General features: G+C 38.5%; 1 protein-coding gene and 1 pseudogene across 6 annotated transcripts in view; one reads left to right on the plus strand and one right to left on the minus strand.

Moving 5' to 3' along the window:
• Nucleotides 1-10: 10 nt before the first annotated feature.
• The window catches only part of ELP2 (elongator acetyltransferase complex subunit 2), a 48698-nt gene continuing 32868 nt past the window's right edge, over nucleotides 11-15840 (plus strand). For 2 of the 6 annotated variants that reach the window (XR_013381372.1, XM_077900503.1), the window contains exons 1-8: nucleotides 11-209; nucleotides 2780-2858; nucleotides 6714-6784; nucleotides 10794-10950; nucleotides 11365-11442; nucleotides 13422-13486; nucleotides 14277-14343; nucleotides 14840-14980. Coding sequence is in view for 5 of the 6 variants with exons in the window: in XM_077900503.1 (XP_077756629.1) it covers nucleotides 72-209; nucleotides 2780-2858; nucleotides 6714-6784; nucleotides 10794-10950; nucleotides 11365-11442; nucleotides 13422-13486; nucleotides 14277-14343; nucleotides 14840-14980 (796 nt within the window). In the remaining variant the exon portion in view is untranslated. The remainder of the gene's footprint in view (nucleotides 210-2779; nucleotides 2859-6713; nucleotides 6785-10793; nucleotides 10951-11364; nucleotides 11443-13421; nucleotides 13487-14276; nucleotides 14344-14839; nucleotides 14981-15840) is intronic. The other 4 variants (XM_077900501.1, XM_077900502.1, XM_077900498.1 and 1 more) reach the window with 2 other exon arrangements.
• LOC144315307 (protein LLP homolog pseudogene) lies at nucleotides 15288-15661 on the minus strand (annotated as a pseudogene).

Here is a 15840-nt window from a genome sequence, read left to right on the forward strand (position 1 = left end):
GGCCGGGCGACAAGTTCCGCCCCGGGGCCGGAAGTGCGCGCCCCGCTCTCGGCCGCGGCCCCGCCGGCGACATGGGGGCGCCGGTGCTGGAGGTGTCTCACGTGTTTTGCTGCCCAAACCGGGTGCGGGGAGCCCTGAGCTGGAGCTCCGGGCCCGGAGGACTTTTGGCCTTCGGCACGTCCTGTTCCGTGGTGCTGTACGACCCTCAGGTGAGAGAAGAGGCCCGACGCCCTGGGGCGCTCGCTCGGTCCGAGCGGCGGGAGGCTGCGCGCGCGGGACTTCCTCGGCCGCTGGCTCGCCTGGCAGCCTGGGGCCACCGGGGCCTGGCCTGGCGCCCCACGTAACCCCGCCGGAAACACAGCCGCCTCTGCAGCCTTCCCTGGGAACTGTCGTGGTGTTGACCAGTTTGAGTTTTAAAGGATTTGCAGTTTGGGTCTGGATGAAAGCCGTAGTCACAGGTGCTTCCTCATTTCTGTGTTTCCTTCAGAATTATTTAATAAGCTTGTATTGGGTTTCAAAGAAATACCACTTGCATTTCGGCTTTGGAAATAGACTTTTTTTTTTCATGTTTATTTTTATTACTATTTGTGTATATACATATTTTTTTGAAGATTTATTTATTTACTTATTTATTTATTCGTGATAGACCTAGAGAGAGAGAGAGAGACAGGGGCAGAGACACAGGCAGAGGGAGAAGCAGGCTCCATGCAGGGAGCCCGACGCGGGACTCGAACCCGGGACCCCAGCCAGGATCGCGCCCTGGGCCAAAGGCAGGCGCCAAACCGCTGAGCCACTGAGGGATCCCATATATATATTTTTTTTATTGGAGCTCGATATGCCAACATATAGCGTAACACCCAGTGCTCATCCCGTCCACTGCGCCCCCCTCAGCGTCCGCTCACCCAGTCACCCCAACCCCCCGCCCGGGAATAGACATTTTAAGGAAGGCATCATTGGGATAAAGGTCAAAAGGGTTAGGAATCCTAAGCTTTAGTTATAAGGCAGAACTTGCACATTCCTTGAACTTCATCCATTCAGTTGATTTTTTTTTTTCTTGCTGTTTTACCTAACTTTTCAAGTGACGGTTTTTGCATTCTTCCCAGAGTTGTTGTGATTCCATTCTCATTGTCTAATTTTGGACCATACAGTTAGTGTTGCCTCTCAAAGTGATAGAAATGAAAATGCCATGCTGGAAATAGCTATTTGTATTTCTTGTACTGCTTATTAATTTGATTAAAAATCCCATTATTCTCATAACCTTTTTATACTCAGATTTGTATATGAAATGGTTGTATTCATTTTCCGTATCTTTTTTTTTTTTTTTTTTAAGATTTTATCTATTTATGAGAGAGACACAGAGAGAGAGAGAGAGAGGCAGAGACACAGGCAGAGGGAGAAGCAGGCTCCATGCAGGGAGCCTGATGTGGGACTCTATCCCAGATCTCCAGGATCACACCCCTGGCCAAAGGCAGGGACCAAACCCCTAAGCCACACAGGGATCCCCTCATTTGTATCTTGAGCTTACTTGGCAAGCTTGTTTTCCTATTATTGTCATGCATTCTTACTGGCAACTGAAAGCATGAACACCAAGGGTAAACTTTACCGAATCAAAGGCTGACTCAGCTGGAGAAGCCTGTGGTTCTGCAGCCAATTAATGTATTTGTGGCCATGTTAGGGAATTTTAAGTTACCAAAAAGTATATTGGGCCTAAAAAGTAGTTTGTTTTGTTAGATATTTACTGTTTGGACACTTAATTAATTATTGAAATAAGAGCATATCAGATGCAAAAATAAAGTTTTGGAGTGATATTCAGCAAATTTTTGAGGACCCTCTATGGGCTAGCCCTGGACTGGTGGTGATGACACAAAGAAAAGAGGTAACATTATTCCTGCCCATCAGGGAGTTCTTTTTTTTTTTTTTTTCCCCATCGGGGAATTCTTAATCTGGTGAGAGAGACAGTGAAATACTATGAATTGTTCCACAATTTCAAGTAATTTATGTGTGAAATACACTAGTTTTTTTGCACATTTACATGTGCATACTTTTTAATCAGTCTTGAGAATTTCAGTTGCATATAAGCAGATAGAAAGCTAATGTTATTGGCAGTAGAGAAAGGAGTCTAAAGAGGAAGGCACTGTAGTCACAGAGTTAACTTAAGCAGTGTGAGAAGTAAAGAAAGCCCAAGTGTGGAGGGATTTTGCTGAAATGAAAGCAGTCTCAGGGGCTGCTGGGAACTTGGCTGTAGGCCTTGAAAGGAGCTGGTACCTGAGGACCTTAGTTATAGCTAGGTAACTTTATATCATTAGGGCTGAAGGACCCAATACCTGCAAAGTTGAGCCATGAATTTGAATCCAGTAATCATGAATTCCTCTATTGAAGGGTTTTTTGGGTCAATACAGCTCTCGGGTTGGTGTAAGCATGGTAGAAGTAGACCTGTGGGAGCTCAAGGAAGAGTTACCTTGTCTAGCCTGGGATGTAGACCAGCTCTCCAGTAGAGAGAATGGAGGTGTTTAACAGGAGCTAGCAGATGAAGACCTGGGAGCTCAGTGTGCTAAGAGCACAGGACATAGAGGGGAGTGTGGAGTGGTGGAAAAGGCAGGCACATGTTGGAGTGAATGGAGAGTTTATAATTTAAAGTTTATAAATTACGGAAGGTGATTCGGTTTGGAGTAATCCTGAACTTTTTATTAGCATCAAAACCACTGATACCTGACTTTTATTAATTTATTAATTTATCTATGGGATAAATTGTAATTTACTGATGTTTTCTTCTCTAAAGAAAAGAATTGTTGTTACCAACCTGAATGGTCACACTGCTCGAGTTAATTGCATACAGTGGATTTGTAAACAAGATGGTTGTAAGTATCAATCTGGTTGTTAATGCTGATCTTATTTTCTGATAATGTATGATTAGTAATTTTTCTTTTCATCACTTGTCTAAACATTAGCTTATCTGATATGCATTTGGAAAGCAGAAGAAAAATGGTATGCCCAGGGAAACATCTGACCTGTACTTTATAGAAATTATGAATGACACAGCAGTGCCCAGGGTGAGGCAGCCCCTGACTATGGCTAGACCCTCTCCATCACCCACAGTTTTTGACCTAAAAGCCTGTAAACAGGGCCTGTGTTGGGGTACAGGCTGGGATTCAGAGGATTTGGCTTGAGATCTATCTCTGCCACATACCAGCTATTGCTTTTTTTTTTTTTTTTTAAAGATTTTATTTATTTATTCATGATAGTCACACAGAGAGAGAGACAGAGGCAGAGACACAGGCAGAGGGAGAAGCAGGCTCCATGCAGGGAGCCCGACATGGGGTTCGATCCCGGGTCTCCAGGATCGTGCCCCGGGCCAAAGGCAGGCGCCAAACCGCTGCGCCACCCAGGGATCCCCCAGCTATTGCTTTTTTAGGCGGGACATTGCATCTCTGTTTACTCCAGTTTACATTGTAGTAATACCTAAAAAATAAATGCTTAGACTTGATCAGGTGACCTTAGAGGTTTGCAACACTTGTGAAGTCAAAATTATTTTCAGAATAATAGAAGTTACTCAAAGCTTTCATTCTCATCCTGTCATCCTGTCTCAAGTATATGGTGGCATATTGCAACAGATTTATTTATTTATTTATTTGAAAGATTTTATTTATTCATGATAGACATAGAGAGAGGGGCAGAGATACAGGCAGAGGGAGAAGCAGGCTGCATGCCAGGAGCCTGATGCGGGACTCAATACCAGGACTCCAGGATCACGCCCTGGGTCAAAGGCAGGCACTAAACTGCTGAGCCACCCAGGGATCCCCCTGCAACAGATTTAATACAGAAGCAGATCTGAAAATCCAGTTGTATTCTAATAAAATCAGATGTTAAACATATTTGCAGAAATATAAAATAGTGCCTCTCTTTCCATTTTTTATTTTGGAAAATATAAAGATTCCCTCCATCACTCCCTGCAGATGTTTTTTTATGTTAGCGTGATGGAGTTCATCATCATTTTTAAATAAACTAATAAAGTAATTTTCAAATTTCTGGTTTAATTTCTAATGTGGTTGATATTGGTGCATATAGTCCATATAAACAAAAGTTTTTTGGGTTCTCAAAAAATTTTAAGGGTGTAAAGGAATATTGATAACAGAAAATTTGAGAATTACTGGACTAGATTATCTCTAGGTCTCTTTTATCTCTAAGATTCTGTGACTAAAGAGTTTTTAGGGATCCCTGGGTGGCGCAGCGGTTTGGCGCCTGCCTTTGGCCCAGGGCGCGATCCTGGAGACCCGGGATCAAATCCCATGTCGGGCTCCCGGTGCATGGAGCCTGCTTCTCCCTCTGCCTGTGTCTCTGCCTCTCTCTCTCTCTCTCTCTGTGTGACTATCATAAATAAAATAAATAAATAAAAATAAAAGCTTTAAAAGTGAGGTTACATAAAATGAACTGCTTGTGTTTCACTGTGATCTATAAGTATTACATTTGATTTCCTCTAAGATGAAGGCTGTATCACCAAATAATTAACATTTTTTTCTAACCCAAGTATTAGTGACATATAAAATTTTAATGATACCATTTTATATTTTCAGGGGTGCCTGACTGGCTCAGCCAGTAGAGCATGTGACTCTTGATCTCAGGGTTGTGAGATCAAGTCCCATGTTGGTTGTGGAGCCTACTTAAAATTAAAAAAAAAAAGTATCTTTTTTTTTTTTTTTTTTTAAGATTTTGTTTATTTATTCATAGAGACACACACACAGAGAGAGAGAGAGAGGCAGAGACACAGGCAGAGAGAGAAGCAGGCTCCACATAGGAAGCCTGACGTGGGACTCAATCTCCGGATAACACCCCAGGCTGCAGGCGGCACTAAACCGCTGCGCCACCGGGGCTGCCCCGTATCTTTTTTTTTTTTTTAAGGATTTTTTTATTTATTCATGAAAGACACAGCGAGAAAGACAGACATAGACAGAGGGAGAAGCAGGCTCCCTGCAGGCAGTCTGATGTGAGACTCAATCCCAGAACCTTGGGATCACGACTTAAGACAAAGGCAGACAGTCAACCACTGAGCTACCTAGGTGCCCCACCGTTTCATATTTTTAAACTGATTTTTAACACATTACTTTTCTCTACCTTATAGTAATTTCCCAAATCATGTAGTTAAATGGCTTAATTTCTGTGATGTATGAAGAGATTAAAGCCCAGAATCACAGCTGGCTGGCAGTAGAATTAGGACATGAACCTGGGACTTCTGACTACAAATCCAATATCCTTTAGACAATCTCCCAACTGCTTCCCCTAAGTATCTAGCACATAGGCCAGAAGAAACAAACCAATGGAAAATACAAACCAAAATTCTATTTGATTATTTCTTCCCCTTTTGGTTGTTACTCCTTCTGTTATCAACAAGAAGTTGTAAGTGGTTAAAATAGCTACTTTAAAATATTTGTCTTGGGATCCCTGGGTGGCGCAGCTGTTTGGCGCCTGCCTTTGGCCCAGGGAGTGATCCTGGAGACCCGGGATCGAATCCCACATCGGGCTCCCGGTGCATGGAGTCTGCTTCTTCCTCTGCCTCTCTCTCTCTCTCTCTCTCTCTCTCTCTGACTATCATAAATAAATAAAAATTAAAAAAAAAATAAAAAAAAATAAAATATTTGTCTTATTTCAAAAATAGGTCACTTACTTGGTAGCAGCAGCTGACTATAATGTCTTACATGTTATTCCTGCCAAAAGTGTTTAGACTGAATCTTACATGAGGAAACAATCAGATATATTCAGATTGAGGGTCGTTCTTCAAAACAACTGGCTAGGACTTCTCATTGTTGCAAAAAGGGGGGACTGGGAAACTATTCTAAATTGCAGGAGACTAAGAAGATATGACAACTAAATACTGTGTGGTCCTTAGATTCAGAATTTTATTTTATTTTTATTTTTAAATATTTATTTATTTATTTATTCATGAGAGAGAGAGAGAGAGAGAGAGGCAGAGACCTAGGCAGAGGGAGAAGCAGGCTCCCTGCAGGAGCCTGATGTGGGACTCGATCTCGCAACTCCAGGATCATGCCCTGTGCTGAAGGCAGAAGCTCAACTACTGAGCCACCCAGGCTTCCCTAGATTCAGAATTTTAAAAAGTTATAAAAGACGGTACTGGAACCACTTGGGGCAATTTTAGTATGGACTGTATGTCACATTAATGATACTGTATCAACTGTTAAAACTGTTGAATATGATAATTGTATTGCAGGAATGTAGGGCAGTGTTCCAAATCTAGTAAGATAGATGATAAAGTTTTTGAGAGTCAGGGGTCTTGATATCTGCAATTTATTTTTATTTATTTAATTTAAAAAAATATTTTATTTATTTATTAGAGGCACAGAGAGAGAGGCAGAGATGTAGACAGAGGGAGAAGCAGGCTTCATGCAGGGAGCCTTATGTGAGACTTGATCCTGGGACTCCAGGAACATGCCCTGAGCTGAAGGCAGACCCTTAACCACTGAGCCACCAGGCATCCCTGCAATTTATTTTTAAACGGTTTGTCATAAACAAAGAGGTCCATGTATATATATACATATATATATATATATATATGGATAAAGATGTTACATAAATGTGGCAAAATGTTAACAGTGGTGAGTCTAGGTAAGGGGTGTATGAGTTTTCTTGTATCCTTTCTGTAGCTTTGAAAATTTTCAAAATAGCTAGGGAAAACATATTTATGGAAATATAATTTTTTCTAGCTCCTTCTACTGAATTAGTTTCTGGAGGATCTGATAATCAAGTGATTCACTGGGAAATAGAGAATAATCAGGTGAGTAGACATGTTTATAGTTATAAGAAATGACTTATATCTGCTTTTATTTTTCAGCTCTTTTCCTTATAGCTACTGTGTTCTTTTATGAAGTTGCTTCATTTTTATCAGTAATCCAGATCCTATATCTTCTATACTTCACATGCCCTGTATCTTTCCTCTAATATTTTCTCCTGTATTCATATGACTGTTATTCATTTCTGTTAATTTCCATCATTTTGGAATGGTTTTCAGACTGCACTTACAGGGGCTGTTCTGTTTTCAGTGATAGCAAAAATTAATACTGCCCATGTTCATAGGAAAGATGTTACCATGTGGATTATAGCTTTACATAATTCTGAGTAATGTTATGATATGCAGTGCTGAGTATGGATGGATCTCTATTGATGAACACTAGGTCATTTCTAGTTGTAAGCAAAGATTAAAAGCATGTTAGACATTTGGACATCTGTCGTGCAGAAGATGAAGATGAGATAGAATCCTGTTTATAATTCATGTACATGGTTTTGAAGGAAAAAAGGAACTTAAATAGCTAAAGTACAAGGGTAGCTCCATGAATATGTGCTCTGACTTGCTGTACCACAACCATGATGCTGTGAGTGCAGTAGAGGTTTGTTTTTGTTTTGTTTTGTTTTATTAAAGATTTTATTTATTTATTCATGAGAAAGAGAGAGAGAGACAGAGACACAGACAGAGGGAGAAGCAGGCTCCATGCAGGGAACCTGATGGCGGGACTTGATCCCGGGACTCCAGGACCACTCCCAGGGCCAAAGGCAGGCACCAAACCGTTGAGCCACCCAGGGATCCCAGTGCAGTGGAGTTTTAAGAAGTGGCCTTTGAGTTGGGTAGGGATAATTTCCTTGGGAGGAATTTAAGGGGCTAGAAGTCCTGGTAGGAAGACTGGTATAAATAACAAAGCTCAGGTGGCTAGAAGTCCTGGTAGGAAGACTGGCATAAATAACAAAGCTCAGGTGATAAAGGAGATCGCCTGCTCAGAAGTATCCAGTCTTAACCAAAGCCTAAGATGTCTTTAGGACAGGCTTCTCTAAAGTTTATTCAGAGAATTATTCATCTTTCAAGAAGTTAACATGAAAAAAGGAGTCTGGCAAATCAAGGTTGGGAAATACTTTTGGTATATATACCTAAAGTATAAATCCTATACTTTTTTTTAGAGAGTCCCAGTGTACCATGAGTACAGTGAAAACCCTGTAGAGTTCTGACATGGACGAATGTATCTTCGTTTAACTAGCATTTGCCAAATTTCTTTCAAGTCTGAACTTTTTATTTTTTCTTTTAATCTCTTAGCATTCTTTGTAACTCTGAATGACATAGTTTTGGAAACGTTCCTAGGCAATTCATTGTAGGCAGTAAAGTATAATAGAAGATCGTGTGGGAATGTGAATATCACCTTTAAGAGTTTGCTTTATTAGCAGGCATTTGGTAGTCATTGATGATTTCTAAGCAGAAGAATACGAATGTCAAAGAAGACTAATCTGACAGCAGTGTGCCAAATTAAAGTAGGAAAAAATATGAAGAAAGTGGTGGGATGTGTTTTTGAAGGGAAGATGATTTTGACATTGACTAGTTATCAAAGGGGTAGGAGCTGGTATCAGGGGAGTGAGTAATTAAAAATAGTGGGATTCTGTTTTCAGGTCCTGGAAGAAAGGTGCTTCTACAAAGAAAAAATAGGGAAGTAGGAAGGAAGATGTGGAATTTACTTGTAGACCTGTCACTTGAATTACTGGCCAGATATCCAGACTTGTCCTCAGAAGGAGAGGATAGGTGTGGAGGTGGTGATATTGAAAGCACCTAGACTTGAAATAAGAGCAGAGAGGGGTGTAGCAAACTTAACTCCTGTTTGGATTGATCTTGGCAGAGGAATCCAAAGATTGATTTGAGCACTCATTTTTGAGATTTTTGAGGTGACACTTGCAAAACTCTTTCCTCAGTGTTGCCTTATACTTCTGTCAATAGAGAGGACTGTACTTGAGCAAGTATCTCATGGCAGACAGCAAACTTAGAAGCCAGAAGAGAATGTGAGGCCAGATAGGGTGGAGGACAGCAGGAGGGTTAAACTCCTAAAAGGGGATGAATGAAATAAGAGGATTTAGGGGGAAGGGTCCACACATGGAAACCTTAAGAGGCTTACAGGTTCCTTTTCATACGCATTTCCATGTATACAGGTGCTCAACACACTTTGACTTCTGATAAAAGGAAATAATCCTAAACTGGTATAATGAGAGATTTGCGCCTCCAACGATTAAGTATTGTTTATTAACAAGCTGGTGCACTTGAGAGGTTTCTTTTGTTTTTCAAATTATCTGATGGTAGATATATAATCCTGCCTAAAAATGTAAACTGAGTAATTTCAAAAGATTTAATTTTTTAGGGAGTAATGATACAGACTCATGTAAAAAAAGTTTAAATATAGAAAAGTATGAAAAAGGAATTATGAAACCTCAACAGAATTAATAACATTCTAATGACCATTATTCTAGGTGTCTATTTTGTGTGTATAATTATACATAAAAGAGATTATACTGGGGATCCCTGGGTGGCTCAGTGGTTTAGTGCCTGCCTTTGACCCAGGGTGCAATCCTGGAGTCCCAGGATTGAGTCCTGCGTCTGGCTCCCGGCATGGAGCCTGCTTCTCCCTTTGCCTGTGTCTCTGCCCCCGCCCCCCCCATGTCTATCATGAGTAAAAAAAAAAAAAAATCTTTAAAAGAGATTATACTGTACTTGAGTTTTTAAAAATGAGTTTTTAAAGAAGCCCAAGGTCAATGATTATACTAAGTTAACGTACAGATCCTAATACATAACTGTTAATCATTATGTTGAGTGCCAGAGTTTTGCTTAATTCAGAAAACAACTGAGCAGGTGTTTTTTTTTTTTGAGCAGGTGTTGAAGGGGCTTCTCTATTTCAGTAGACAGCAGATTACAGAAGACATCTCACACATTTCGAACTCTAAAAAGTATACCTAAAATAGCAGAAATGATACCACAGGGAATAATCTTGCATGGCAGGCAGGTAGATGGGATTTCCTAGTTCCATTTGTGATTTTTTTCATGTTCTCGCTGTACCGGATTCAGGCAAGTATCATGAGTGTATGCTAAAAGTACTTGGTAAAAGTTAGATGGAGAATAGATTACCCAATTCCAAAGTATGATCTCACATAGTATCACCAAAAAAATTAACTTCACAGTGAAAAAACCTGGCAGACACTACCTCTACTACAATACCAAAGTTAACATCGCTAAAACTGGGACTGACATAAATGTATTGTCTAATGTAATGCTAGTGGATAGTAATGATGTCAAAATGTATAACCAGAATATAATATCATTAGGAAATATCACACTACAAAAGAAGGAACATTCCACAAAGCGGGTTGTAGTCTTCAAAAATATCAATGTTGTGATTGTCTTTTTCTGTTATCTTTTTTATTGGCTATAGTGTATGCCTATGATAATTTAACCAGTTCCTTTTAGAAATTTTAAGTTGATTGGAATTTTTCACTATTATAAAGAGTGTGGATGAATGTCTTTCTGCATTTGTCTTTTATTATTTGTTACACTAATGTAGGTAGCATCTCAGAGTAGATTTTTTTTTTTTTTTTAGGATTTTATTTATTCATGAGGGACAGAGAGAGAGACAGAGAGGCAGAGACACAGGCAGAGGGAGAAACAGGCTCCATGCAGGGAACCTGACGTGGGACTTGATCCCCGGTCTCCCGGATCACGCCCTGGGCTGAAGGTGGTGCTAAACCGCTGGGCCACTGGGGCTGCCCTCAGAGTAGATGGGAAATTGCTGTGTCAAAGACTGTGTAGGTCTATGTGTCCTTACTGTGGTCAGACCGTCTCTGAAGTTTACATTCTCTTCAATTTGAAAGAATGTATTTCTGTGTCAGGCATTTTAACTGTACCTTTAATTCTGTGATTTTAGTTGAATAAAGATGGAACTCTTAATTCCTTTTTTATCACATATTTTTGTCCATTCTTTCTGATACAGCTTTTAAAAGCTATCCATCTTCAAGGCCATGAAGGACCTGTTTATGCAGTGCATGCTCTTTACCAGAGGAGGGCATCAGATGTTGAATTACATACATTGATAGTTTCTGCAGCTTCAGATTCTACCGTTCGAATATGGTCTGTAAAGGGTTCAGAAGGTAGGTTTAGAGACACTATAATCCAAATGAAGTAGTAATTGTCAAATGAATGACAGAAGAACATACATACCATTTTCAAGTGTTTTAAGTCCTTTTGTTCTCTGTAATGTTGTTAAAAGCTGATCATATAGTGGTGAACATTAAGGAAGGCATGTGATGTAATGAGTGCTGGGTATTCTATAAGACTGATGAATCACTGACCTCTACCTCTGAAACCAGTAATATGTTAATTAATTGAATTTAAATAAAAATTTTTTTTAAAGTTGATCATTTAAATTGACATGGTCACTGGGGTCCCAGGATTGACCTCTCTCATCCCATCCTGCACCCAGGGCTGTATTGATGCTACTCTACCTTTTCAGGTAGATAAGCTCAAAGTTAGTTGTTCATGATTTTTTTTTTATTATTTCTTAGTAATGTGCCTTCAGACCTTGAACTTTGGAAATGGATTCACTCTGGCTCTCTCTTTATCTTATTTGCCTAATACTAATGGTGAGTACCCTGCTGAATACACATTAAAACAGCAGTATATTTTTATCTCCATACAAGCAGAACCTAGGGATCCCTGGGTGGCGCAGCGGTTTGGCGCCTGCCTTTGGCCCAGGGCGCGATCCTGGAGACCCGGGATCGAATCCCACGTCAGGCTCCTGGTGCATGGAGCCTGCATGGAGCCTGCTTCTCCTTCTGCCTATGTCTCTGCCTCTCTCTCTCTCTCTCTCTGTGACTATCATAAATTAAAAAAAAAAAAAAAAATTAAAAAAAAAAAAAAAAAAACAAGCAGAACCTAAAAGAAACATTGGGTCTTAATTTCATATCTAAGTGTTTTCATGAAACAAGTTGAAACATGGGTAATATACTTTTTAAAAGAATTAAAGTATAGTTGACAAAATGTTAACTTTAGTTTCAGGTGTACACCTGAAACTTCTACTACTATGTACCTTATGCTATGACTAGAAGTTTACTTTGGTTTTCAGTATTCAAATGATCTTTGTACATAAAATTAAGGGAAGCTGCTAAGAATTTTGATAACTGTTGAAAATTTAAGTCACTTAATATGTACTTGGTATTGATACTGTTATCTATCAGATATCAACATTTATAGGTCTTATTTGGGAAAATTAACTCTCTGAAGGTGAAGGTCTAGGATAAGTAGAAAAAATACTGAAGATGGACCCTATGAATCTGTGAAGATGAGAGCCTTTTCACATCTTGCATAATGACCATTTGCTCGAGACCACTTAAAATTTCCCAATAGGAAACTTTCCCTTTATACTCTGAAACCCATCTGTCTGTACCTTTGATTATCCTCCACAAAGTTTATGGCCTGTGAGTCGGTCCATCTCTACCACCTAAGTTGCCTGGAGAACATAGCTAGCGCAGAAAGGCAGGCCTGGTAACTGTCAGTCTCTGGTGCCCTCTGTAGCAGGAACTGCTACTCTGCGGTTTCATGTGATGCTCCCACTTTGTGTGAGGGCTTCCCAGTAGGAGGAATTCATACATTCTGGCTTTATAACAGAGAATTTAGTTTTCTTCCCATCCACACTGAAGTCATGTGACTGGGGTTTGTTTTTTGCTTGATTTAAACTGAGAAAATCTTTGAAAAGCACACTTATATTTACATTTACTTAGAAGAAGTCATTTTATTTGCTGTCCTTTGGTAAAATGAATTTTTTATAGCCTCATCTTTCATAGCATTTTAACCATGTGCTTTTTTTTTTTTTTTAACAAATTGAGGTATAAGTGATATATTAGTTTTAAGTGTACAACATGATTCAGTCTTTTTATATGTTGAGAAATGAGTATGTCAGTACAGTAGGTGATTAACATCCCTGACCATACATAGTTACAGAATTTTTTTTCCTTGTGATGAGAACTTTTAAGATCTACTCTCTTAAAAAAAAAGAAAAAAAAAAAAAGATCTACTCTCTTAGCAACTTTAAATTGCATAATAATTACATGCCCTTAATAATTACAATGCCCTTTTACTTTATTCTCTACATGCTTTATGAATTTGGTTTTACTGTTGAAATCTCAAACAAAATGTAAGGTGCTTCAAGTAACAAACATACCCTTAAGTTTTTGTGCATTAGCTGTGATGCTAGGCTCATAGCTCTTATATTTTCTCACTCAGTTGGGCTAACAACTTTTTGGATTAATCTTCTGGTTGGCTTGATGAAATGCTCCCAACTTGCTTCTTGTGTTTCTCTTTTCACCACTAATTCTATCATAAATGACACATGATGGAGGAAAGGACTCTCGGTTAATTAGTAGTCATTCTTTGCCAAGGAGCCATTTAATAGAACATTTTAGAGTGTTCATTTTATTCTTATTGACATTTATTGAGGACTTTCAATTTATTTGTTCAGGGTGTGGAAAATAGAAGCCTGGATTCTTTACCCAATAAAGAATCCAGCATTGGTGGTAATAAAATGTGATGGAACATTTACAGTAAAGCTTTTTTATTCTTCCAGTACCAATATTAGCATGTGGCGATGATGACTGCAAGATTCACTTATTCGTTCAACAAAATGACCAGGTAATTAATGATTTCATTAAGATACTAGAATTATGTTCTGCTTAATTATACATCTTAAAACAGACTATTTCCAGATTGTAGAATTTTAGGGTTGTTCTAATCTAAACCAAAATAATCTAAAAGGAGAATCTTTTTTGACAGTCCTCTCTTAAGACAGCTTTACACTGAACACCAAGTAAGTGCTGCCTTGGCCATGTGGTCCAGAGTTGTTAGGTGAGAAACAGGTCATTAGATGGGGGAAGGACAGGAGGAATATGTGGGGTAGTAGATTTTCGTTTTCTTTTTTCTTTTTCTGTAAATTTTAAATAAAGTATAACTTATGGTGAAATTCCCCTGGCGGTGTTTATTTGTTGTTCTGAGCTTTACCTATACATTGAGTGGTTAAATTAGAGGAGAGAAGTTGCAGAAAAGAGATTAACTTCAGGCTTATTTATTTAATAATGGAAATACCTGTTTCTTTGCATTCTATAAGAAAGTTTAAAATGGTTGTGAATGTCCAGCCAACCAACTTTTTTCTATAGGACAGCGCATGTCAGTTTATCTGACAAACATTTAGAGTATTTAAGGTCTATAGATACTATCTTATCTACCTAGATGAGTTAAATGATTATGAGATTTTTTTCATTCCCAAATGAGACCTCTATCTTCTATCTGATCAGATAGTGTTCCCAGTTTAAAAATAAAAAACCATTAGGTGTGTTAGGACTGGCTGTGATCCCAATGAAATCACTGATATACATGAAAATACTAAATTCTCACATCAAGCCTATGATTTTTGTTATCTTACTAGTTTCAGAAAGTGCTTTTTCTCTGTGGACATGAGGATTGGATAAGAGGCGTGGAATGGGCAACCTTTGGTCAGTATGAAATCTTGCTGAAGTACATATAATGGAGCAAGTGTGTGGATCTTTCAGAAAAGGAGCTTCTTAGGTTTCATTTAATGTTTTCTTTTTACGTGATATTTTTCTATTGTCCCTATTAGAAGATACTTACCCCTTTGTTATCTATTAATTGGGGTGATAGAGGGTGAAATTGATGTTTTAAACAGGACACTAGCTGACTATTACCCATGCAGACATTTCTTGAGTTCTTTGTAGAATCTTATAGACTGTATAAGAATGCTGCATGTTAAAAAAAAAAAAAATGCTGCATGTTGTAACCATTTATTAGCATTGTATGTATATTTGCTAATGTTACTAAAAAAGATTATAGGTCAAATGAATGAAGAGTAGGGAAGCAAAGTCTCAGTTTTTCAGGAAATCTAGAGATCACCATATTGTAGAGGAGAAAAATCTTATAACTAAATTTAAGAATATAATGTTTAAAAATATATAACATTTGTTGTTTTATTAGGTAGAGATCTTTTCCTAGCAAGCTGTTCACAAGATTGCCTGATACGAATATGGAGGCTGTATATAAAATCAACATCTTTAGAAACTCAAGATGATGATAATATAAAACTGAAGGAAAATACTTTTACAATAGAAAATGAAAGTGAGTAATAATGAAAATATTTAATGTAACAGCTTCCTAGCTCATTCATCTGTTTCACTACACACCTGTGTGAAGGTTATTTTTTCAGAAGTATCAGATCAGTATCAGATCAGATACATTTAAAAATTTATTTTTTATTTTTTCATTCATCAAAAAAACATTCAAGCTCCCAAAACAAATTTGAGGAGTTAATTTGGGTTTGAATTGAAGAGCAAGGCCAAGTTAAATATGAAAACCAAGTTTTCATTTGGTAAAGCTGAAATCCATGTACACATTCTAATCAAAGACCAGTCCCGCGTAGGATTTTTCAGGTGTTCGCTGCCTTTGCTGCTTTGGCTTTGCTTTTCCCCTTCCCTTTTTCTTGCTTTACCTTCAGCCTTTTCCTTTGCCTTTGGTTCATCTATATGGGATACTGTCCATGCTGGTCTAGAAGGCTCTTTTTGTTTCTCTTAATTTCAGTCTCTATTTTCATGTCATCTTTTTTCATCTTGTACTACACACTGAGTTTGCTCTTGACAATGTTTGGGTACCACCACAGTTGCTATCTCTTGAACATCTTTCATTAAAACATCACTATCTATTTTAAGAATACTTTTTTAAGTTTGCTGAGTTCCTTTGGGGCATTCTTTTTTCTCTTTTCCGCATCTTCCTTTTCCACTTACTCTGTAAGCTTTTAGCCATATGTTACCTGGGAAGCGGGAAACTTGGAGACCAGACACTGTACACAAGCCACGCTGACCGGAAGCCACTGCCTATACGTTTTTTTAAAAAAGGTTTTATTTGAGGATGTTATTTTTCATATATGAGATTTATTTTTCTTCCTAACCATACTAGTAAGATTTTTAAAAATTGCTGAAAAT

The sequence above is a fragment of the Canis aureus genome, chromosome 6 (genome assembly GCF_053574225.1).
Source record: "Canis aureus isolate CA01 chromosome 6, VMU_Caureus_v.1.0, whole genome shotgun sequence".
NCBI classification, from domain to species: Eukaryota; Metazoa; Chordata; class Mammalia; order Carnivora; family Canidae; genus Canis; species Canis aureus.